General features: G+C 41.5%; 2 protein-coding genes across 5 annotated transcripts in view; one reads left to right on the top strand and one right to left on the bottom strand.

The window, feature by feature from the left end:
• Nucleotides 1-10,513, top strand: part of MYLK3 (myosin light chain kinase 3) — a 50,311-nt gene extending 39,798 nt beyond the window's left edge. For all 4 annotated transcript variants that reach the window (XM_032424264.1, XM_032424263.1, XM_032424265.1 and 1 more), the window contains 4 exons: nt 5,910-6,038; nt 7,221-7,373; nt 8,309-8,441; nt 9,623-10,513. In XM_032424264.1, the coding sequence (XP_032280155.1) occupies nt 5,910-6,038; nt 7,221-7,373; nt 8,309-8,441; nt 9,623-9,682 (475 nt within the window). In that variant the 3' untranslated portion in view covers nt 9,683-10,513. The remainder of the gene's footprint in view (nt 1-5,909; nt 6,039-7,220; nt 7,374-8,308; nt 8,442-9,622) is intronic.
• Nucleotides 10,514-15,375: 4,862 nt separating this feature from the next.
• Nucleotides 15,376-23,012, bottom strand: ORC6 (origin recognition complex subunit 6). The gene is made up of 7 exons (XM_032424297.1): nt 22,568-23,012; nt 21,148-21,277; nt 19,784-19,947; nt 19,475-19,564; nt 17,628-17,740; nt 17,080-17,148; nt 15,376-16,462 (listed from the first exon to the last, which is right to left on the bottom strand). The coding sequence occupies exons 1-7, from the start codon at nt 22,630-22,632 to the stop codon at nt 16,335-16,337; spliced, it is 759 nt and encodes a 252-aa protein (XP_032280188.1). The 5' UTR covers nt 22,633-23,012; the 3' UTR covers nt 15,376-16,334.
• Nucleotides 23,013-23,014: the final 2 nt, after the last annotated feature.

Below are 23,014 nucleotides of genomic sequence, written 5' to 3'. Positions count from 1 at the left end.
TTCAGACATTTCTTTCCTAATCACCAGGCCCCCTCCTCATGAAATTTAATGCTGCAGTTGTCCTTTGTATCTGTTTATGTACCATGGCCCTTTGGAAAGCCACAAAGCATTGTAATAGCTAAGACTTTTTTGCACTTCCAAGAACCAATGCTCACCTAAGTGGGGCAATACTGTCTTCGCTGAGCATGCACACCCTCCCAAATGTGTATGTAGTACCCTCCCAACTGCCAGATGTCCAGTTGCCAAATGAGTATTTACAGTGACAAACTGTGAATTCAGAGCAAGGATTTGCCAGCTGAGGCTCCTGGATTCTGGGAAGGCTTCTCTGAGCAGTTGGAAGGGAGAGATGGACAGGGTGTGGTTATCTGCAGGCAGTAGTATGCTGGTACATGTTTATCAGCTCTGGGGGGCAGGGTGGGGAATGGGTTTGACTCGTAGCCTTTGCTAATTTTAGCTGAGTTCAACCTACCAACACAATGTCACTGAATGCAGATTGGGAGGAGATGGGCACAACTGACTGTCGTGTACCGGTGAGAACCGGCTCCAGCATACAGGGGTGGGGGGGTGGGGGTGCGTGGAAGTTGGGGGTTGGTATAGGATGTACACCACGCATGCACAGGATCTCTTGGGGAAGGCAGGAGCTGGGGTGGGATCGGGGGAAGAAGATACAGTGAAGATGAGGGCGTTAATAGGGAGTCCTGAATGTTGGAACATTATCCTATAGGCCACTAAATTACCTGGTGGGGAATGAAAAGGGCTGTGGGCCAGCTTACCAAGCACGTTAGTCAAAATCTATCCCCAAACTCTCAGCAGTCCATCCCAAACTGTCAGATAAATTTCTTAACCAAGTCAAAGGCATCGATGACAATAATTTTGCTAATGGCCCAGAGATGGAGGGCAAGTTCAAGAAAATAAACGTGGGGAACCACATTGAAGAGAAGGCCACCCGCATGAAACTGCTGGGCACTGGGGAAGTGCAGGTGTCTGAAACATGTGATACTCAGGAAACCGCACTCAGCAGAGCTGGGCTGACGGAGGCCCAGGTTCCAGTGGGGAGGTGAAAGGAAAACATCAAAAACACCCTCAACAGTCCGGCAACCTGCCCATTGGGCAAAAGGATCATTTGGCAAATTGGATTTTGCCAGACTGGGAAGCATGTCCTTCTAAGAAGGAGAATCTGTGGGGGGAATGTGCAGGTTGAGAGAGCGTATTTTATATGCCAGAAGTAGTAAATGTTTGTAAAGAAGGAGGAAAAGCCAGTTTTCCCCTATAATACAAACTGTAGAAAGTAAAGTGGTATTTCTGGGTGGAGCTATTAGAAGATGCTGAGATTTTCAGTGGGGGGATGGCCCCAGTCATGGAGCCAGTGGGGGGGGTGTGTGGCACACACAGATCTTCAGAGGCCATGACATCCAGCAAGAGGGACCAGCGTTACACCAGGCTGGGCAGTGAGACCCATCAGTGGGTCTAAGTAGGGAATCTGTCAAGGGTCAAGGATGGGGCTGGGATGGGAAATATCTTAAGTTTGGTCTCCAGAATGTTGGGTGCAGGGTTTGGCTTCCTGACTGCCAGTCTGGTGCTCAGATTGGAATCCAAGCCTATTTCATCAGATCCTTTGGCAGGGCAAGGAGCTGCCACCTCATATGTGACTCTATGGTCACAGAGGGCCTTATGCTAGGAATTTGGAGAGAGGGTCTTGGTGGATATTTTGACCTAGCTTTGGGCTTAGTTACTGCCACAGTACTACTGTGTAACAAACCACCCCAGGGGCGCCTGGGTGGCTCAGTCGTTAGGCATCGTCTTTGGCTCAGGTCATGATCCCAGGGGCCCCGCGTCAGGCTCTCTGCTCAGCGGGAAGCCTGCTTCTCCCTCTGCCACTCCCCCTGCTTGTGTTTCCTCTCTCACTGTCTCTGTCTTTCTGTCAAATAAATAAATAAAATCTTAAAAAAAAAAAAAAAAACCACCCCAAATTGCAGAGGCTTAGAACAGTCATTTATTCTCATCCACCCATTTGCGAGCCAGCTGGGGGAGTGGTACGCTGGACCCAACTCATAGCAGCTCATGATAAGGAACCTTGTAAACAGTTGTTAAAATATACCATTAATTAACAATTAACGAACTTATATTAAAAACAAAGATTACTATTTTCAAATGTTACCACTTCCTAATTATTGTACTACATTTCACTACTCCTGAGGTCATTTGTGCCTGTTGTATCTGTACGGTGGGAAGACTGTGGAACGGTGTGCTATGGCAAGTCCCTTCCCAGCTCTGCATTCAGTGATGTCAGGATGGTAGTTTGCAATCAGTCAGGGTGAAATCAGTATTTATACCACTGAAAATGGCAAATGCTGCAAATCAGGACTTTTTTTTTTTTAAATCAGATGGCTGGTTGTTAAATATTTACCCAGGCGCCACTGGTCCGGAATCACTGATTGCCAGTCATTGAGCTGACACGGGCTTGGATCCAGGATGCAGATCAGTGGGGACGGGTCTGCTCCAGGCGTCTCCCTTTCTCTCCTCATGGTGATGGCAGAGGCGCTAGAGGGCAGGCTTTTACAGTCTAGCTTGGATGGGCCCGCTGTCACTTCCCGCACTGCTCGCGTGGCCGAGCCCAGTGTCATCGGGGTGGGGCAATATATGTTGCCTCTAGGGGAGTGAGCTACGAAGTCATGTGGTACAGGATGTGGCTATGGGGCAAGATGAAGCAGTGAGAACAATCATGCAGCCTCTGGGAAAGTGGCTTCCAGGGGCTGAGAGCCTGGGTCTTCTCTCCTCTCTTTTTCCGTCTTCTCTCCTTTTTTGTGTGGGATGGAGGGAGGTTTCAGATCTTTTATTGTGAAACACGAAACATGCATTTAAAAAGTGAAAGTACACATTGAAAAAGTACATTTATGTCACAAAGCACTGACCACATCATATTTGCAAATACATTTGCTGGAAGGTGTGTATTTACACAAACCAATTTTCATTTCTACACAAATATTAACTTACTATCTAGTGATAGATATTTTGTACATTTTCAAAAGAAAACAACAATTTTACAACAAAACCAAAATTAAGATCTTCATCAAGGCTTCTGCATCCATTTACTTAACAAAGGTTTTTTTTTTCCTCATACAATGAATCAAATACTATATTGTCCTCTTCTTCTTATTGGCCCTGAGGTGCTAGAGGCTGTGGCATTCCCTGGGGACTTGTCTGAGCATAGTAGGCTGCTTGTTGTGCCTTTCAGCTCGGCTCCTTGGCCCTGAGTCAGCTGGCAGGGTAGGGGAGCCGCATGTTGCCAGAGGAGGGTTCCTGCTCTCTTCTAGGTCCCTTGCTTCCCGCTCAGCAAGGCTACCATGATGATCCTGGTAGCTCCTTCACTGGATCAATGTAGGCTGTGTTGGCCCAGGTCTGCATTTATCTGGCTCTCAGCAAATTTGGAAGAGAAAGCTCTTTGACAAGTCACTTCCCTGGCTTAAGGGAAGCAGGGCACATTGGCAGAATATTCATTTTATTCTCAATTGCCTTATCTGTAAGATGGGGACAGTAATCTTACAGACTTCATGGGGCTGTGTAAGAATGAGAAGAGATTATATATATGTAAAACTTTTAGCCTGGCAAACAGGAAGTGTCCATTATATTTTATAAATTAATACTTTTTTTTTTTAGAACAATCTTAGGTTCACAGTGAAATTGAGGGGAAGGCGGAGAGATTTCCCATATACCCCTTGCTCCCAGTCATGCCTCCCCGACCAGGGTGGTACAGGGTAGTACATTTGTTACCATAGGTGAACTTACACTGACATATTATCACTCAAAGTCCATACTTTACATTACTGTTCACTCTTGGTGTTGGACATTCTATGGGTTTGGACAAATGTATAATGACACGTATCCATTGTTATGGTACCATATGGAGTATTTTTAAGCCTACAAATCTTCTGTTCTCCACCTATTTATCTCTCCCTTCCTCTCCCCACCCCAACCCCTGGCAACCACTGATCTTTTTATGTCTCCATAGTTTTGCCCTTTCTTGAATGACCTCTAGTTGGAATCATACAGTAGCCTACTCAGACTGGCTTCTTTCACTTACTACTGTGGACTTGTTTCCTCTATGTCTTTTCATGGCTTGATAATTTATTTATTTTTAGCACTGAATAGTATTCCATTGTCTGGATGTACCACAGTTTATTTATCCACTCACCTACCAAAGGACATCTTGGTTGTTGCCCATTACATTTTAGCTAAAGACTTTCTAAAAGACTAAAAATTCTAAAAACCACTTTCAGTCATCTCCTTTCCCAGTCAGCCATCAACTCTCTTTCTAACCTTTATTAATCTTCCTGTCCAGAACCTTTTTTTTTTTTTTTAAGATTTTATTTACCGGGGCGCCTGGGTGGCTCAGTTGGTTGAATGTCTGCCTTTGGCTCAGGTCATGATCCCAGCATCCTGGGATCGAGCCCTGTGTCAGGCTCCCTGCTCAATGGGGAGTCTGCTTCTCCCTCTGCCCCTCCCCCTGCTCATGCTCTCTCTCACTCAGCATGTGCTCTTTTATTGATTTATTTGAGAGAGAGAAAGAGAAAGAGAGAGAGAGGGAGCATGAGCAGGGGCAGAGGCAGAGGGAGAAGCAGGCTTCCCGCTGAGCAGGGAGCCCGACGTGGGGCTCAATCCCAAGCCCCTGGGATCGTGACCTGAGCCAAAGGCAGACACTTAACTGACTGAGCCACCCAGGTGCCCCAGAACCTTTTTTCTAATTCTTATTCTTTTTGTAATTGTGTAAAATACACATAACATAAAACTTAACATCTTAACCATTTTTAAATTTAATTCAGTAGTGTTAAATAAGCAATTTCTAGAACTCTTTTCATCTTGCGAAAACTGAAACTCTATACCGGTTAAACAATAACTGGTCATTTTCCTCCTGCCTCCAGCACCTGGAAACTACCATTCTACCCTCTGTCTCTGACTTTGACCACTCTAGGTACCTTATCAAAGTGGAACCATACAGTATTTGTCTTTTGTGACTGACTTCTTTCACTTAGCATAATGTCCTGGAGGTTCACCCATATTGCAGCATGTGTCAGAATTGCCTTATATTGTAAGGCTGAATAATATTCCACTGTATGTATCTACCACATTTTACTTATGCAGTCATCTACCGATAGACACTTACTTGGGTTACTTCCTCCATTTGGCTATTATGAATAATGCTGCTATGAATATGGGTATGTAAATATCTCAAGATTCTGCTTTCAATTTTTTTGGATATACACCCAGAAGTGGGATTGCTGGATCATATGGTAGTTCTATTTTTAATGTTTTTGAGGAGCTGCCATACTGTTCTCCATAGCAACAGTACCACATTACATTCCCACCAGCAAGGGTTCCAGTTTCTCTACATCCTAGCCAACTCTTGCTATTTTCTGGTCTTTTGTTTGTTTGGTTGTTTTATAGGAGTCATGGTGTGCAGTGGTATCTCATTGTGGTTTTGATTTGTATTTTCCTGATAATTAGTGATATTGAGCATATTTGCTTTCTCTAATTCTTACTGTCATCTCACCAACCAAATTGCTCACACCACAAGAGCAGACCTCCACAGACAGCTGCTATCCAATTTGTGCGTGTTCATGTGGCTACATGCTGAATAAGATATATTGATCATCTCCCCTTTTCACGTTGTAATTGCTTGGAGGGAGAGGGCTGTGGTTTTCTGATTCTTCCTAGTGACTTAGGAAAGTCTGATGTTGGGGCCAAGGGTATAATGATTCCTCAGTAAACTGCATGTGGTGGGTTGGGAGGTCCAGACAACATGGCAGACAGGAAGGGTTGGGAATGTCTAGCTCCTACCTGGAATTAGTCCCAGCCTCCACATCTTCTCTCAGGGCTCACTCCCATGGCCCTTTGCACCCCCTCTTCCCCAGGTACAAGCCTCGGGAGAAGCTGAAGGTGAACTTCGGCACTCCAGAGTTCCTGGCCCCGGAAGTTGTCAACTATGAATTTGTGTCCTTCCCTACGGACATGTGGAGTGTGGGAGTCATTATCTACATGCTGTGAGTGCCCAGGAGCCTGGCTCCCAGTGAGAATAGGGGCCATCTGTCTTAGTTTGGGTATCCTTAGAAGCAGCAAAACTTTGAGTGTGAGTCGTTTGAGAGGTGTTCCCAGGAAACAGCGACAGAGGAGTAGGGAAGTGAGACAGGGGAAGACACCGGTAAAGCATGTGCTATTCAGCCACTTACCACTGTGGGCAAGTGGAGTTGAATCCTGCAGGGAAGTCTGGGATCCATTGTGGAACAGCCCTCCACAGTTATTCTATCTGAGCGGGGAGGGAGTTAGGGCATTTATACACCAACTCTTATCAGTCATTGCTTGTGAGCCGATGCCGAGGGCACTGGTTCCCTGAAACTTCTGGGTGGATAAAGCAGCTTCGCCTGGAGAGAAAGTTCTCCAGCCAGGAAATGCAGGTGCTGCAGTACAGCAGAGCAGTAAGGAGAGGAGATGGACAGGGCAGGACACTGGCTGCTGCATCATCTAACCTGTCCCTCCTGCCCTGCGCCGTTTTCTCTGCACGGAGGAAGCAGAGTTAGGGTGCACTGAGAGGAGCTATGTACACTGACGAAGCATCCTCATCTCTCTGTGACTTCCCTTGGCTTTTTCCTCAGAGGCCCAGTCAAGTCATGCTTTGCTCCCAGACTTATCATTATGGTACAGTCGCTACCGTGTGTCCCCACACTTTGTATGTGTGTACGCATCCGGTGGGGGAAGTTTGAGGCCCAAGGCCAGCCAGTTAGACTGTCCTGTCTCTCTGGCCTCACTCTAGAGGGGCCTATGGAAACCAGTTTTCTTTTAGGCCCTGAGGCCTGGGGTAGTCTCTAAACTAGCCAGGCTGTCTCAGAGACATGCTAAGGTATTTTTAAATTAATATGTAACCTGATAAGTGGACATATTGGACTGGATCTCAATTTATTCTTCACTTCAGGCTAAAAGGAAAATAGGTGAGCATGATGGGGATTTATTCAAACACTCTTCATGCCTCTAAATTTTCAGTCCTGCCACTTCTTCCCCTAACAGAACACACTGGACTATCTCCTGTGGAGAAGTAATGGGGTGCTTTTCTTTTGAACTCTCTTGGTTCTGGTTAATGTTGCTTGAACCTTGTAAGACCTCTATCCTGTTGTCGCGTGTTGGCAGATAATGGCCTTCTACAGACTGACGGTCCTTTCTCTCCTCTGTAGACTCAGTGGTTTGTCCCCATTTCTAGGGGAAACAGATGCAGAGACCATGAATTTCATTGTGAACTGTAGCTGGGATTTTGACGCTGACACCTTTGAAGGGCTGTCGGAGGAGGCCAAGGACTTTGTTTCCCGCCTGCTCGTCAAAGAGAAGAGGTACCCTTCATTGCTCGTCATTCTCAAACCATTCTGATGGGGACCACCCATCTGGGTGCTGTGAATATCAGGCTGGTGCTGGGTGTCCTCTGGACCAACTCTGTCCAAGGTTTCTTAGTCCGCTACCTCTTCGGAGCAAAAAAGTAGCAGGGAAAGAGATGAAGGAAATCAATTAAAAAATAAACAATTAGGAGCATAAAACCTAGACAGAGTTTTAGAAAGGACCACATATATAAATTAGTCCTACTATCGAGTTATCACTTTTAATAGGTTAATGTTGAAAAAAAGTTGAGATATGCAGATGTTCTTCCCCAGAATACAGACCAGAAAACCTCATTTGTTGAGAATGAAGGCCTACTTTGTTTTCAGCAGCCATATCCAAGTCATGGGTGGAACCATGGAGTTTTCTGATACTCATCAGACATAAAGAAATAATTGCAAACGACCCAGGGTGAGGCCCAAGCGTCTGGGCTCTGAGACAGCCCACAGTTCCCTGGCCTTTACTATTTTGTTCTTTCTGATGGTGAAAAGTTATGAGAGGAAAAGTATTTTTAATTCAGATGAACAAAACTGACATTTTTCTCTGGAAAGAGAGACAAGCTTCTTTCAAGGCTCATGTTCTTTGACTTCTTAAGAGCAATTCCAGGCCCAGCTGGCCTTGCTACTCCGTGCCTCGATGCCCAGCTCTCTGGAAGAGATGATTAATCACTGGGATACAGTCCCTCTACACAGGGCAGGGACATTTTGCTGATGACTTTCTTGTACTTCTAAGGAGGGGAATTTTAGACATGAGGAGTTCCTTTTTAGTACGTGGCACGAATCTCGCCAGATGATTAATCCGTTCCACTGACTCAGGCTTCCTACCCAGCTGAACCATCTTCTGGACAACCAGAAAAGGCAACCCTAACTGACAGTTTCAATTTCTCTTTTCTCAGCTGCAGGATGAGTGCCACACAGTGCCTGAAACATGAGTGGTTGAATAATTTGCCTGCCAAAGCTTCAAAATCCAAAGTTCGTCTCAAATCCCAATTATTACTGCAGAAATACATGGCTCAGAGGAAATGGAAGGTATCTGTTTTTTCTTAGGAAAGGCAGCATTTGTCTTTTTAATGTGTCCTTTGAAGGAAGTGTAGCTAAGTTTTTACTTATATTTTCATTTTAAATAGAAAGATTATTTAGGAGAAAAAAGTATCTTATGTCAAAACCTGTTACCTTGATTAAAAATGCCACCGACCAAAACCAACTGGCATAAAAGTGGCATTAAGTTCATACTTAGGAGGACACTTGTAATGACAGAATGAAGTTTGAGCATGTGTTCTCAATGACAATAATAGTGAAGGGCTTGGAACTTATTGCCTGCAGCTTGAGATTTGATTCCTCCATGTTTCAGAAAGAGGGGCTGGGAAAACCCTATTAGGTTTTTTTTTTGTTTTTTTTAAAGATTTTATTTATTTATTTGACAGAGAGAGACACAGTGAGAGAGGGAACACAAGCAAGGGGGAGTGGGAGAGGGAGAAGCAGGCTTCCCGCGGAGCAGAGAGCCCGATATGGGACTCGATCCCAGGACCCTGGGACCATGACCTGAGCCGAAGGCAGTTGCTTAACAACTGAGCCACCCAGGCGCCCCAAAACCCTATTAGGTTGTAAAAGCTTCATACTTTTGTTTACAAATAGAACTCTTCGGTACCATGGACATAAAATCTGTCCCCAAAACATTTGTCCTCCAGGAAAGTGGCTTTCCAGCATTTTGATATCAACTCAGATCCTCACTAAAAATCAAAAACAAAAGCCTTTACCTAGAGAGCCAGTATACAAGTATACAAATACATACGTACACATATGAAATAAAAATATCCCAACGTTTGCTAAACAGTGTGATGCACTCAAATATTTTCTATTCTGTGGTATTTGTTTTCATTCAAAAAAGTGCTGGTCATAACCCACCAATTTGACTTCATGACCCACTGGTGGGTTGTGAATCACAATTTGAAAGACAGTATTCCAGTGGGCTCCATTTTTCACATGAAAAGGGCAGGATAATGTATTTTCTCACTTCATACTCGCTCCAGAATGCCCCAGAGTTGTGTGGCTGTTCTACTAGAATTTTGCCACAAATTTGTTTTCTCCATTAGGTTCTCAGTTTTGAACAAACCCAAGTGGCTAAACTTGTTTAAGTCCTTTTATTTTTTCTTCTTAAAGCAATTGGTCTAAAAATATATTTTTTCTTCTTTTCTCTCCTTAACATCAAGAAACATTTCTACGTGGTGACTGCTGCCAACAGGCTAAGGAAATTTCCAACTTGTCCCTAATTCTCAACTCTGCTGCTCCCATGGGCCCAGATGGTGATGAAGTGATGACTCAAGATTTTTAACAATCCAGTCTTGTACTAACATTGATTCCACTTATTTTGTAGAGAAAGGTTATGGCTCTTGCCTTCCTTGTGGATGAAAAGTGGCTGTAAGGAAAGTGACCTACAGACTTTTTTCTGCCTTACAAGATCATACTAAGTTGAAATGCTGTGTTTACTTTTCAAGTATACCTACTTTGGGTGATAAGCGTAGGCATGCTTTAGGTAGGTAGGAAAGCTTCTACTTTGTATATGTCAAATTTAAAGTCCAAACTTACTCTGATTAAAGAACTTAGTAGACTATTACACAGGGTCATGTTATTCAGTGTTATGCCCTCCAGTACAAAGAATTCTTAGAATTTTGATTTGCTCAAGTGTGAGCTGACATTTTACTGTACTACCCTGCTCTCGTGGAAAGCAACGTGGACTTAGGGCCATGATCCTCAAACTTGTTTTCACTTGTGCTCCCTTTTGAGACTCAAACCATGCATCCTTTAATATTCTTTGAAACTTCAAAATATACCACCTATCCTGGCTAAATCAGAACAATGATTATTTTGAATGTGCTTTTTAAATCTATACACACCTCCACCCTCTCCTAATTGGCCCTGTCCTGGCATTGGTAGTCTCACTCCTGGCCTCCCTTCCTCAGTTACGAACTTATGGTCTAGTAAGTCTGGAACTGATATGCAATATGTAAAAGATAAGAGTGTAACGATGTTCAGCTTTCTGAGAGAAACACAAATGGTACATCACGAGACAATAAAATGCTCTGCTACTGCTTTGTTAAGGATATACCACTCTCAGTGTTGTCATTTAACTTATAAAATGACTAACAAGAAGTATTTTATTATTTGAAAGTAAAGAATGCTTTTAATTTCCTTGCTTCTAACCTGATTTTTGTGCTATCCCCATGAACTTCTCGGGTCAGCAGTTTTAATTACTTTTAGCTTAGTTTTTTGGTTTTTACTTTTAGTTTTTAATTAGCCGTGCAACAGTTTCACAGCCTTTCAGGATTTTTGTTCAAATAAAGAGCCTGCTTTTTTTGGCAGAGGACGTGGGTGTGGGGAGGGAGGCAGAAGGTGGCGAGGTGAATCCTGCTGCTGCAGTTCTCACGCTGTAACTTTTCTCTGGAAGGCTAACTCTTGTCGAGAACTAAGATTTTTCAGTACCGGCGTATGTAAGGCCTGCTCCAAGCTGGCCAGCCAGGGGATGAACATCAGAAGAGATAGGTGCTGAAAACCTCCCTTTCATGGGAGAGTACAGTGATTTGGTAAAATGCCTTATTTTAAAACAAATTTCTTCTCCGAAAAGGTTTTATGAGGGCAGCCTCCAGAAGGAGCCAGAGAGGTGACCTTATAATTCTGTCAGGTACCGTGTCCTCCTTTGGGGCTTCAGACTCTTGGGAATGCTATGAATCTTCTCCCCAGAAAAATGTAGTTAGCTATCTTGATCTAAAGCAGCAGTGATAGAAATATTATATGAGCCATATACATAATTTTAAAATTTCTAATAGCCCCTCTAAAAAAAACCTGGTGAAATTAATTTTAATAATTTAACAATAAGATCAAAAACACTTCAATTTGTAATCATCATAAAAACTATTTATATTTTTTTTCACACAAATCTCCAAAATCTGATATGTATTTTACACTTAAAATACATTTCAATTCAGATACGAGGTTTTCATCAGACATGCTTAGTTTGTATTTAGATTTCATGGAACTTACTGTGGAAAAATATACTCACATACTCAAGTTGTTTGAAACACCTCAAATGTTTTCTAATAATTAGATATCCATTTTTACATTTAACTTAAATAAAAATAGGAATTCAGTCTTACAGTTGCATTAGCCACATTTTCAGTGCTTAATAGCCACATGTGGTTAGTGGCTTCTACATTGGACAGGGCGGGTATAGAGAGAATCCTTTACCTATCAGATTTTGTTTTATTTTTCCCCTGTATGCTATTATTCTTTACCTAGAGTCCCCTCAGGAGAGCTTTGTTTAGGTCAAGCCCACACAAGTGAGAGGTAGTATGATTTTAGCCTCCCTTATCTGAAATTCAAGGGAACTTATTTAAAGCTTTAAATTTTTGGGTATTTTCAGTTCTCTACTTTGCTGGTATTTTTAGATTACAACTGTGCTGGCATCAACTATTTCTAATGGATTTTTCATTTGAATGAATAGTCTTTGGAAACTGCTGAGCAGAGAAACTCTAAAAGGTAGTCAGGACCCACTTTTTTTTACCTGTTAGATTGGTGTGCTTGTGGGGAAAATGGAATTCTTCCACTTTTGATGGGTCTGTATCTAAATAAAAGTCATACCCACACTTTTACCCTGCAATTTCCTTTCTAGAAATTTATCCCTCAGCAATACTTGAACAAGTGGACAGTTTTATGCAAAATGTTTACTGTAGCACTCTTGCTAATGGCTGAATGAAAACAACCTCATGTGCCTAGCAGTATGAATTTAGTTAAATAAATTTTGCCACATCCATATACGGAAATACCTTGTAGCTGTTAAACAGATCTAGATGTACTGAGAGCCACCTTTTATTACAGGAAAATTATAGAACATATATATAGCATCATCCCATTTGTGGAGAGACATATGCTTATACACGCATTAAAATTTTCTAGGATATGAAAGAAACTTAACAGTAGGGTGTGGAGTGTGGGTGATGGGGAGAGGGGGAATTCCACTTTTCACTTTATAACTTTCTGAATAATTAAAATTTTTTTTTTTACAATGAGCATCTATTGCTTTTATAATAAAAAATCAGCAACACAATGTCATGTGGACATTGTTTTGACCTTGATTTGAGCAAACAAACAATAAAAGAATATTTTAGAGCCCTCCAGGGAAATAAAATGTTAAATTGCATATTTAATAATACATAGAACTTTAGGGGTACCTGCGTGGCACAGTCAGTTAAGTGTCCGACTCTTGGTTTCTGTTCGGGTCATGATCTCAGGGTCCTGGGACGGAGCCCTGTGTCAGGCTTCACACTCAGCACGGAGTCTGCTTGAGATTCTCTCTCCCTCTCCCTTTGCCCCTCCCGCTCATGCTCTCTCTCTAAAATAAATAAATCTTAAAAAAATAATGCATAGAATTTCTATTAATTTTGTGAGTTATGATAATGGCAATGTGGTTATAATGTAGGTTATATGGCTTCAGGAAAAATGAATACAGTTAAACAAATGTGGCAAAATCTTTGTTAACTATTGGGTCTGAGTGATTGGTACAGGGTTTCATTATACTGTTCTACACATTTGAAAATTTTCATATAAAAAGTTTTTAAATCAGTTAAATGAACACCATGAGGTGATGTTAACTGAGTTTCCACAAAGTCTTTACAGTAGTTCTGAAACATACTCACTGGGTAGTAAGCATCCATCACTGGGAATGGAAATGTGGTGGAAAATTGTTGTCGAAAGAATTGCTTTAAGGCAATCCCCACCCCCCACCCCAATTAACTTAAGAAATAACCACATAAGAAATAACTATGTTTCAGATAATCAAAATAATTACCATCACCCGCTTTTAAGGCATAAAGGGGAAAAAAAGTCACAAACATAACTTCTATTTACTCACATGGAATCAACAGTGAAAAGGCAATCTAAGAAGTGGGAGAAAATATTTGCAAATCATGGATCTGCTAAGAGGTTATTATCTAGACTATATAAAGAATTCCTACAATTCAGCAACAAAAAAATAAACCTGATTCAAAAATGGGCAGAAGACTTGGGTAGGCATTTTTCTATAGATGATAAACAAATGGCCAGCAGCACATGAAAAAATGCTCATTAATCATTGCAGAAATGCAAGTAAAGATCAAAATGAGATACCACCTCATACCCATTAGAATAAAAAAACCAGAAAATAAAAAGTGTTCAGAAAATAAGTGTTGGCAAAGATGTGGAGAAATTGAACTCTTGGGTACTGTTGGTGGGAATATAATATAGTGTAGCCCCTATGGAAAACAGTGTGATGGTTCCTCAAAAATTTAAAAAGAGCATTAGCACATGATCCAGCAATCCCACTTCTGAGTATATATCCATCCAAAAGAATTGAAAGCTCGGTCTCAAAGAGATATTGTACACCCATGTTCATAGCAGCATTATTCAGGTGGAAGAGCCAAAAGGTGGAAGCAACCCAAATGTCCACTTACAGATGAATGGATAAACAAAATGTGGTATATCTATACAATGGACTACTATTCAGCCTTAAAAAGGAAGGGAATTCTGACACATGCTACAAGAATGAACCTCAAGGAATAATGCTAAGTGAATAAGCCACTCAAAAAAGACAAATACTGTATGATTCCATTCATATGAGGTACCTATCTAGAATAGACAAATTCAGACATAAACAGTATGGTAATTCCCAGGGGCTGGGGGAGGGAGGTACAGAGAGTTGTTTAATGGCTGCAGTCAGCTATGCAAGATGAAAGAGCTCCAGAGATTGGTTGCATAACAATATGAATGTACTTAACACTACTGAACTGTACACTTAAAAATGGTTAAGATGGCAAATTTTATGTTAGGTGCATTTTACAATTAAAAAAAAAAAGTGAATGTGCCCAATTTTACTTGGTAATGAGTAGATTGCTTTGGCCCAAAGCCAGAAATCTAAATCCTGGCACCAAATAAAAAAATTATACACTTTCTTAAAATAAATGAGGAAAAGGGGCGCTTGGGTGGCTCAGTTGGTTAAGCGTCCGACTCTTGATTTCAGCTCAGGTCATGATCTCGGGGTTGTGGGATTTAACCCGGTCCCATTCAGGGATCCACAGAGTCTGCTTGTCCCTATCCCTCAGCTCCTCCCCCTGCCACCTCCCTCCCCACCGCTTGCACTCTTTCTCAAATAAATAAAATCTTAATAAAAACTTACTTATCCATTTTAGATCAAAGTAATAACAAGAGCTACTGTTTAGTGAATGCCTTCTAAGTGCCATGTACTTTAGAAATATTACCTTTAATCCTCACAAGGTAGAAAATATCTCTATTTTATAAATGAGGAAACTGAGGCTCTTTAAGGTTTTGAAATTTCCATAAGGTAGAAGTGGCAGAGTCAGAATTTAAATGCACTGTAATTGCTTTCAAAGCTCATGTTCATTCCCCTCTACCATAGGGCTTGCTGGATATTAAGCTTGTGTTGGGATCCTTTGATTGTGGTATTTCTTTCACCTTAACTGCTAAGTATCTAGAATTAAAAAGGTCAGGGGAAGAAGAGAAATCACTCTTTCAGCACTCCAGGCCTATGCAGCAGGTATTATGCCTTACTTATAGCAGATAAAATGCAACCACTAGTATTACTGATACCATTCTGAAGGTTTTTAAAATTTGGGTGTAGTCTCTTTATTACATTCTTTATGGAAATATTTAATTAGACTATGTATTCTTTTTTTTTTTTTTTTTTTTTTAAAGATTTTATTTATTTATTTGACAGAGAGACACAGCGAGAGAGGGAACACAAGCAGGGGGAGGGGGAGAGGGAGAAGCAGGCTTCCCGCGGAGCAGGGAGCCCGATGCGGGGCTCGATCCCAGGACCCTGGGATCATGACCTGAGCCGAAGGCAGACGCTTAACGACTGAGCCACCCAGGCGCCCCTAGACTCTGTATTCTTAATTTTAGTTAAAATCATGCCTGGCATGATGCCTCAGAGCCCCTAGCAACTTATCTTCCACAAAGGCCCTTTCCTATAGTTTTAAAACAAGGAGTATTTAATAAGGTTACATTCTTCAGCATGTGGATTTCAAAGAAAATAACCCTCAGTCCATCTGACTTTTTAATATGCTGCTAGTGTGTAATTCATTACGTGAGACATTTATATGTGAATTTCTCTCTCTATTCTAACATTTGCTAAGTACTTACTTATACCAGGTGCTGTGCTAAATGTTTTACATGTATCAGCTCAGTCATACCTCCAAATTATTCTATGAAGTAGACACCATTCTTAGTCCTACTTATAGATGAGGCATAAAGAAGTTAATTAATTTGCTCAAGGTCTGACAAGTAGTTAAGTGGTTGAGCAGGGTCTTAAACCCAGGAAGTCTGATTTGAGAGTGAGTTTGTGGTCTGGTGAGCAGTATGGTTCAGCATATGGCTTTTTTCTACTAGAGTAGACAGTTTTTGGAATAGCAATGACTCCCAAACTGATGACAAGGACAACCTGAATGCATATAAAAATAACATTTATTAATTTAGGCTGTACCATACACTGATTTAGTCAAACCATGAAACTTACATAAAAACCCAAGTAAAATCCTTAAGACTCCATTCAGCCTGAATTTTATATTCTGGATAGGACAGGAAACTATCTTTTGCTTAAAATGAAAGAGCAAAATGGCTTCAATTCCATTTTGTAGGAATGCATACCTGTGGGGAGCCAAGGCTATGCCAACGAGGCACTGTGCCTGACCTAATGAATTTGTTGCCCATGTCACCAGCCAGCCTGCCGCCAAGAGCTCAGCCGCAGTGCTCGCTTCTTTGCTATTAAGGCAACAGCCTTAGGATCCTTGTTATAAAAGTTCAAACAAGCTCTCACATCTTCATTGAGGTGGCAGATGTACTGTTGGTTTGCAACCCAAGGTAGTCTAGAAGCTGCAATCACTCTGTTGTAGCCTTTTGTGCTTTGGCAGCATTTTCTAAAATTTTCCTTTTCCATTCTTCATAATCCTGTGTCAGATCGTCATCTTTTTGCAGTTTATGTGAGCTTTCTACGACCTTCTCTGTTTCTGTAAGAGAAAATTTTCAAAAGTGTTTCAAAATTCTTATACTGACAAGTAAACAAGTAAACTTGTTTGAAGGATCTAATTAGTTAATTAAAAATAGGGACTATCATGCTGAAATGAAAAGTGGAAACAGCAGCTAACACATCAGTTTTTGCTCTTATACCCCAAGCACTCCACAACGTCCTGTAAGTAGTTAGCATTTATCAAGCACTTACCCTGTGCTTCGAGGCACTGCACCAATCACTTCAATAGCATCATCTCATTCAACCCTCACCACAATTCTATGAAGTGGGTGCTAATATTAATCACAACTTTATAGATTAGGAAATGAGGCTTACAGAAATTAAGTGACTTTCCTAAGTTATGGAGCCAGTGGGTGGTAAAGTAGGATTTGAACCTAAGCAGTCTGGCTTTAGATGTGTTCTTACTTACATAGTATTTCTGTTAACTTCTGTAAATGACTGCTTGGAAAACTGGTCTTATCAAATGATTGTCTTGATTTATTTAAAACCTGACTCTTGTCAGGCAAGTAGCACAGGACTAGTCACTGCATGAAACCCACTGTACACCTAATCCCATTGCACTAATTTCAAAGTCTGTCCAGTGTTAGTACGCCTTACCCTTTGCTAGAGGTTCAGCCATTGTCTTCTTTTTCTTCTGTGGTGGAGCAGCTGAATCTCCAGCCTCTCCTTAAGGAAAAAAACGTGTCATGAGGGCTAAATTTTCTCCTATTCTCAATTTTTGTAGTTGGGCTTATTTTGGATCACCAAAAAAAAAAAAAAAAAAATTAGACACCTTGACTGACCAAATACAAGGATAAGGAGAAGGCAAATAATCTTGCCCTTCTCTTCCTTGGTTTCTCTTGTCAGACTTAAGAATCTTTTCTATTCTAGTTTATGTATATGGAGGCTGGCATTTAACATTGGAGCATGTTAACAGAGAATCTGTTTTTTCAGGCATGGAGTCATACAGTCACAGGTGTTTTAAAGGTTATTAAGCTACTTTATTTGAAAAACAAAAAAAATCTCTCACTAAAAACTTACCTGGTCTTACATTAAATACAGAATTCAGAAAGCAGCCATTTTGCAAGTTTGAAAATATTAAGACTTTTACCAGCTGGCTTACATTTTCAAATGACACATTCTTGAAATATGGAATGAATACTCACTATCAGCCTGCTGCCCAATCTTCTCTAATTGTTTACATAGTCGATCAAATATGGCTTTTTTTACACCAGATGTAGCTACAATTTTATTTTTATCCACCTTTAGCTTTAGAATCCTACAAAAGAATTTGACAAATTACTGTTTTTAAGACCAATATAGTTATCTCCTCTGGCCAACCAAATTATTAACTTATTTCTTTTCCACCCATGCTTTATGAAGAGTCCCCAACTGTTTAGTTTTCCCTTTATTCCAAACATATATTATTAGCTGTAACTATGTAAACTTGTCTTTTAAAGCTATTTATTTAGTTGTTTATTGGACTGAGTCAAAATATACATGAGATCTGCTATGTAATAAAAGGGGCGCATAGAAGACATTTCTCTTGAAGCTCTAGTGCTTCATGCCTCAAAGAATTCTTTCTTAGTGAATCTCAGATGTTAATGATTTGCTGAACTACTTACCACTCCACAACAACTACTAATGAAATATACAAAACAGACTTCTTATTTAGGATAATAGATCAAGTCAAACCTTTCTTTGCTCAGAGTAATTTGGTTTCAAAAGTGGGGTTACTTGTCAATATTGTTTTTTCCAGTAGCAGCCATACTCCTTCTCTATATACACATATCTTTGTTGAATCAAAGGGACATTTTCTTTTCTTTTTTTTTTTTAAAGATTTATTTATTTATTTATTTGAGAGAGAATGAGAGACAGAGAGCATGAGAGGGAGGGGGGTCAGAGGGAGAAGCAGACTCCCCGCCGAGCAGGGAGCCCGATGCGGGACTCGATCCCGGGACTCCAGGATCATGACCTGAGCCGAAGGCAGCCGCTTAACCAACTGAGCCACCCAGGCGCCCTCAAAGGGACATTTTCTATGAATGCCAATTAATCACTCCTAAGTATGTGGCTAATAGAGCTAAACAACCAAAATTAGAGGCTGGGTAGTAATAAACCCAGTCTTTAAGAGCCAACTACATTTTATTTTATTTTTTTAGAGATTTTATTTATTTATTTGACAGAGAGAGAGACAGCACAAGCAGGGGGGAGCAGCAAGCAGAGGGAGAGGGAGAAGGAGGCTCCCTGCGGAGCAGGGAGCCGGATGTGGGCCTCAATCCCAGGATCCTGGAATCGTGACCTGAGCTGAAGGCAGATGCTTAACTCTCTGAGCCTCCCAGGCACCCCTACCTTTTATTTTATTAAGGAGTTTTCCAGCAAGATAAAACAAGACAACTTTAGAAAAAAATAACAATTATTAATAATTCCAAGGTAACATTTCGGTATGCACAAAGATAACCCCAAATTTTAAGATCCAGATGTAAACATTTATCATTGGTGTTTTGTAAATTATTTGAAAAAACAGTTGCAATCAGTACTTTAAAAAAATATATGACTGGAAAAATCACAAACCACAGTTTCAATGACAGATTTCATCACTTAAAAAAGGTAGAGCCTGGGGGTGCCTGGCTGGCTCAGATGAAGAGCATGTGACTCTTGATCTCGGGGTTGTGAGTTCGAGCCTTACATTGGGTGTATAGATTACTAAAGAAAATAAAAAACTTAAAAAAAACCAAAACAAAACCAAAAAAAAAAAAGGTGGACCCTGAAAACAGAATACCCTGCTTATATATATAGCTGCCATTTGGCAAGTAGACTTCTGGCAATAGGAGTTCCAAATTGTCAGCTATATTGTGGGATAAACAGAACCTGGTCACTCGGCCACTATTTCTAATATTATTTATATGGGAAAACATGCTCTGAGTTGAAATAAACTGTAATTAGAAGCCCTCTTTGGGAATGAGAAATCTATTTGTAAATTGTGGACTTTCCTCAAGGTTAAAAGGACACTTACTTGCATGCTGACAGTAATGCAGCAGTGGTGAAAAGTGGCCTGGATAAGTCGAGATCCAACTGCTGTGTTTGTGGAAGACTGGATTCATAGCTAAGGGAAAGCAGTATTTGCAGAATTATTTGTTAAAAAATATTATTTCAAAGAGACTGAAAATGTAAATCAGAATTTGTAAGCTACTTAAATGTACAAGATAATGCATTATGTCACCTTACCATATTAGTTATTTTTTAAGACTGAAAACAGGACATTAGATAATTCTGCTTTATGTATCAGTATAAATTTTCAATTAAGGTTCTTTATGCTTCATACCTTTGCAATATCTTTGAAGCCATGTTCACTGCTTCTGTACAGCTAAACTGTACAGCTAGGTCTCTTATTCCAATATTTGATTTCAGGCCCAGTAAACACTCAAAAGATTTAAGACAGCTCTGATACATCTTCTTGTTCAAACCAGAAAGTTTAATTAAATAAGCCTTTGAAAGAAAAAAATGCACTAATCATAAAAATTATAATCATAATCATTCTATATATTGGTGCCCTTAAACACTTGTTTAGTAAGTCAACTTTTCAAAATTAATTAATTCTGTGGCAAGTGGCTCTATCTAAAAGTTTAGCTTCATTTAGTCAAAAGTCAGTAATCACGTCAGGCAGAGCTGAGCACTGCTCTCAAGGCGCTCACAATAGACAGTCATGCATAAGCACAGATAATTTAAAAAACAACAAGTGTTACTATAGCCAAGCTGTGAATAAAAACACAGGAGACACATACATGGTCACCTGTTTTTCAAGGAAAATGCCAATGTGTAATTCACTGGGAAAAGGAAGGAGGGAAGTAGTGGGAGTGGAGGTGGGAAGGATGAGTGTGTGGAGGGGAAAGGGAGAGAGGGAAACTGGGAAACAGGAGGATCAACAACTGAGGGAAAGCAACACTGCCTGGAAGAGTCAAGGAAAGCTTCATAAAGGCTATAACAACAAGGCAGAGTCATGTAAGACAAATAGAAGCTTGTCAGAAAAGAAATGCAGGTAAAAAAAAATGCCTTTACAAAGCTGTAAATCATTAAAGTGAATGGTCTGTTAAGTAAATAGTGTAGCTTGAGGTTAGTGTTCAAGAGAAGCTGGAGAATTTGACAGTAATGGGGAGCCAACCCATTGGGAGCTAATGGTGTTTTTAATACCATCATTATATGATATGTACTGTTAAGTGTGTTACATATAGTATATGGTTTAATCCTCAAAATCTAGTGAAATGCATATTCTTATCCCCACTTTATGAATGAGAAAACGAAGCTCACAGAGCTAGTAACTGGTGGTATTGAAATCTGGTCTCAACATTGAACTCTTCCTGACTCCTAGCTTCTGCGCTCAACCACTGTGACACTAGAAGAAAAACACACATTGGTTTTAAAGCATGCACTTCAGGAGGATGCTAGCAGTGGCATAAAAGATGGTCTTGAGTAAAGAAAGAGGTGGCCAAGGAAACTAGATAGTAAAGGGAATTTTCTGCAACTCGACAAAAATGATTTTAAAGTTCATCTAGAATAATCATATATGACAATAGCCAGGAAAATTCTAAAACACAAAAGTTTTGAGTCTAGTCCAACCAGAAATTAAAATGTACAATTAAGTTTCAATGTTGTAGAGGATTATTTAGACATTCAATGTGACCTACTTACTCTGTCCAAGGGGCACTTCATACAGGCAGCTGCAAGGTCCAGGCACATGACTGCATTGCTGGTTTCTGTGGTATGTGCAGATAGGCCATTACAGTTCACCTGGGACAGTCGCAAGTACTCCTCTGCTTTCCTGGTTATAAAGGCAACATGCTCATTGAAACTCTTTTCCAGAAGTTTGTTCAACACTTTGGTAAACAATGAATACAGCAGAGTGGATTTCATTCTGGGCCTAACTCCCATGCAAGTTTATGTGGGGGTGGGAATGAAAGGCACATCCTTTGGAGTTGTGGGACAATGTTTTCTAAGACAGAACCAGCCCTGACTTCAGACTCCACTGTGCTCAAGTACTTTTAAGCAAAAGTAAGTTCAATTTCTTACAACAAAAAACACCTGCTTTCATCCTTCCATTACTGGGACAAACATGAACTTATCAGAGACGCTGGCAGTTACACCAGGGTTCTTTTTACCCCTTCCTTGAAATCAGTGGTACCAAACTTTAATGTACAAGACAATCACCTTGGGGCTTGTGAAAACAGATTGCTGGGTCCTATCCTCAGAGTTTCTGATCAGTAGGCCTGAAGTGGGACCCAAGAATTTGCATTTTTAACGAGTGCCAAGACGATAGTGATGGTGGTGGTCCAGGAACCACATTTTGAGAACGGCTGTTCTAAATGATGACGGAGTTCAGGAGGTCTTACTTCAACTCTTTCAACAAGTGCTTTCCTTCCCTTCCCTCACTTAACTGAGCAGCAAGCCATTGGGCTTAGTCTTGCTCTTCACACTTCAGCCACAATAGCTTTATTTCTAACCCTGGATTATGCAAAGGGCTTATGCACAAGCTGTTGTCTCAGCTTGGGCCGCTCTTCCCACATCTTCCCATGGCTGGCACGTTCTATCAATCGGGTCTCAGCACAAGTGGCAGCCCTTCCGAGGCCTTTCTAAGATTTATTTTTTCAAATTTTTATTTAAATTCTAGTTAGTTAACATATATCTAGGATGTTGTTTTTAATGAAAAGCAGCCGCCAGGGCGCGCTCTGTGCTCCTCCCTCCCTCGACTCGGCACGCCACGGTTTCGTTTTCCTCCTAGTTCTCGCCGTCATACAGTGACCTCCAAGGAGGTCTGCACCCCGCCTGTGTGGTTCACCGCTGTAAATAGACCCTCAGTAAGTATCTGCGGAACGACCAAAGATCGACTTTCCCCGTCCCACCACCGTGCATCCCACAGAGCCAGTTGTTCCCAAGGACGTCTACAACCGCCCCGTCTTGCCAGTTGATATAAGCCCACTGCTGGGAAGTTCTTGAGATAGGGCCTAATGCCACCCGGCTCCAGCGTCCCCCTCTCACTCGGCGCCGCCGCCCGACACGCGGGTCTCGCCTGAGGACAGTCCAAGGTCGCTGAGGTGTACGCCGCCAGACCCACCTCAGCACATCTGGCTCGGCAATACCCAAGCGCGCCGCTAAACGCCGGATCAGCCCAGACTCCATGGCGCGGAAGACAACTCGCGCGAACCGCTGCAACGCGACGAAACCCGCGCGCAAACGCCGCGTCCGCCAGTGAGGGCCAGGCCCCACCCCTCTGCTGCATCTGGATTGGTTGGGACGAGAAGTCGCGCTCGCTCCACAAATCAAGCCTCGTCTTCCCTTTGCTCATGCGCACCACCACTGCACACTCCTGGGCCGGTGAACACTCCTGCTCCCCCTCCTTCCATTTCTCCCGTCTTGACAAATTCCTCAAACGATGCCTTTACTTCCTGCTGACTCCTTCCTACCACCAAGAGATACCCTGCTACTCTGCACCTTTCTGCCCTCTCACACTGTGGAGAGACTGGCTGGCACCCAGGTCCGTCCGTCCACCGATAAGTGGCAA

Source organism: Phoca vitulina, unplaced genomic scaffold (assembly GCF_004348235.1).
Source record: "Phoca vitulina isolate PV1807 unplaced genomic scaffold, GSC_HSeal_1.0 scaffold30, whole genome shotgun sequence".
Classification (NCBI taxonomy): Eukaryota; Metazoa; Chordata; class Mammalia; order Carnivora; family Phocidae; genus Phoca; species Phoca vitulina.
The sequence above is the reverse complement of the archived record's forward strand: the minus strand, read 5'-3'. Positions and strand labels throughout refer to the sequence as shown.

Excerpts from the sequence above, each read along its gene's own strand:
- ORC6 (XM_032424297.1), bottom strand. The coding sequence starts at position 22,632 with ATGGAGTCTGGGCTGATCCGGCGTTTAGCGGCGCGCTTGGGTATTGCC. Across the intron at positions 19,565-19,783 it reads GCTTCAAAGATATTGCAAAG|CTATGAATCCAGTCTTCCAC; the intron begins GTATGAAGCATA and ends GCTTTCCCTTAG. Across the intron at positions 17,149-17,627 it reads GATTGGGCAGCAGGCTGATA|GAGAGGCTGGAGATTCAGCT; the intron begins GTGAGTATTCAT and ends TTTTTCCTTAAG.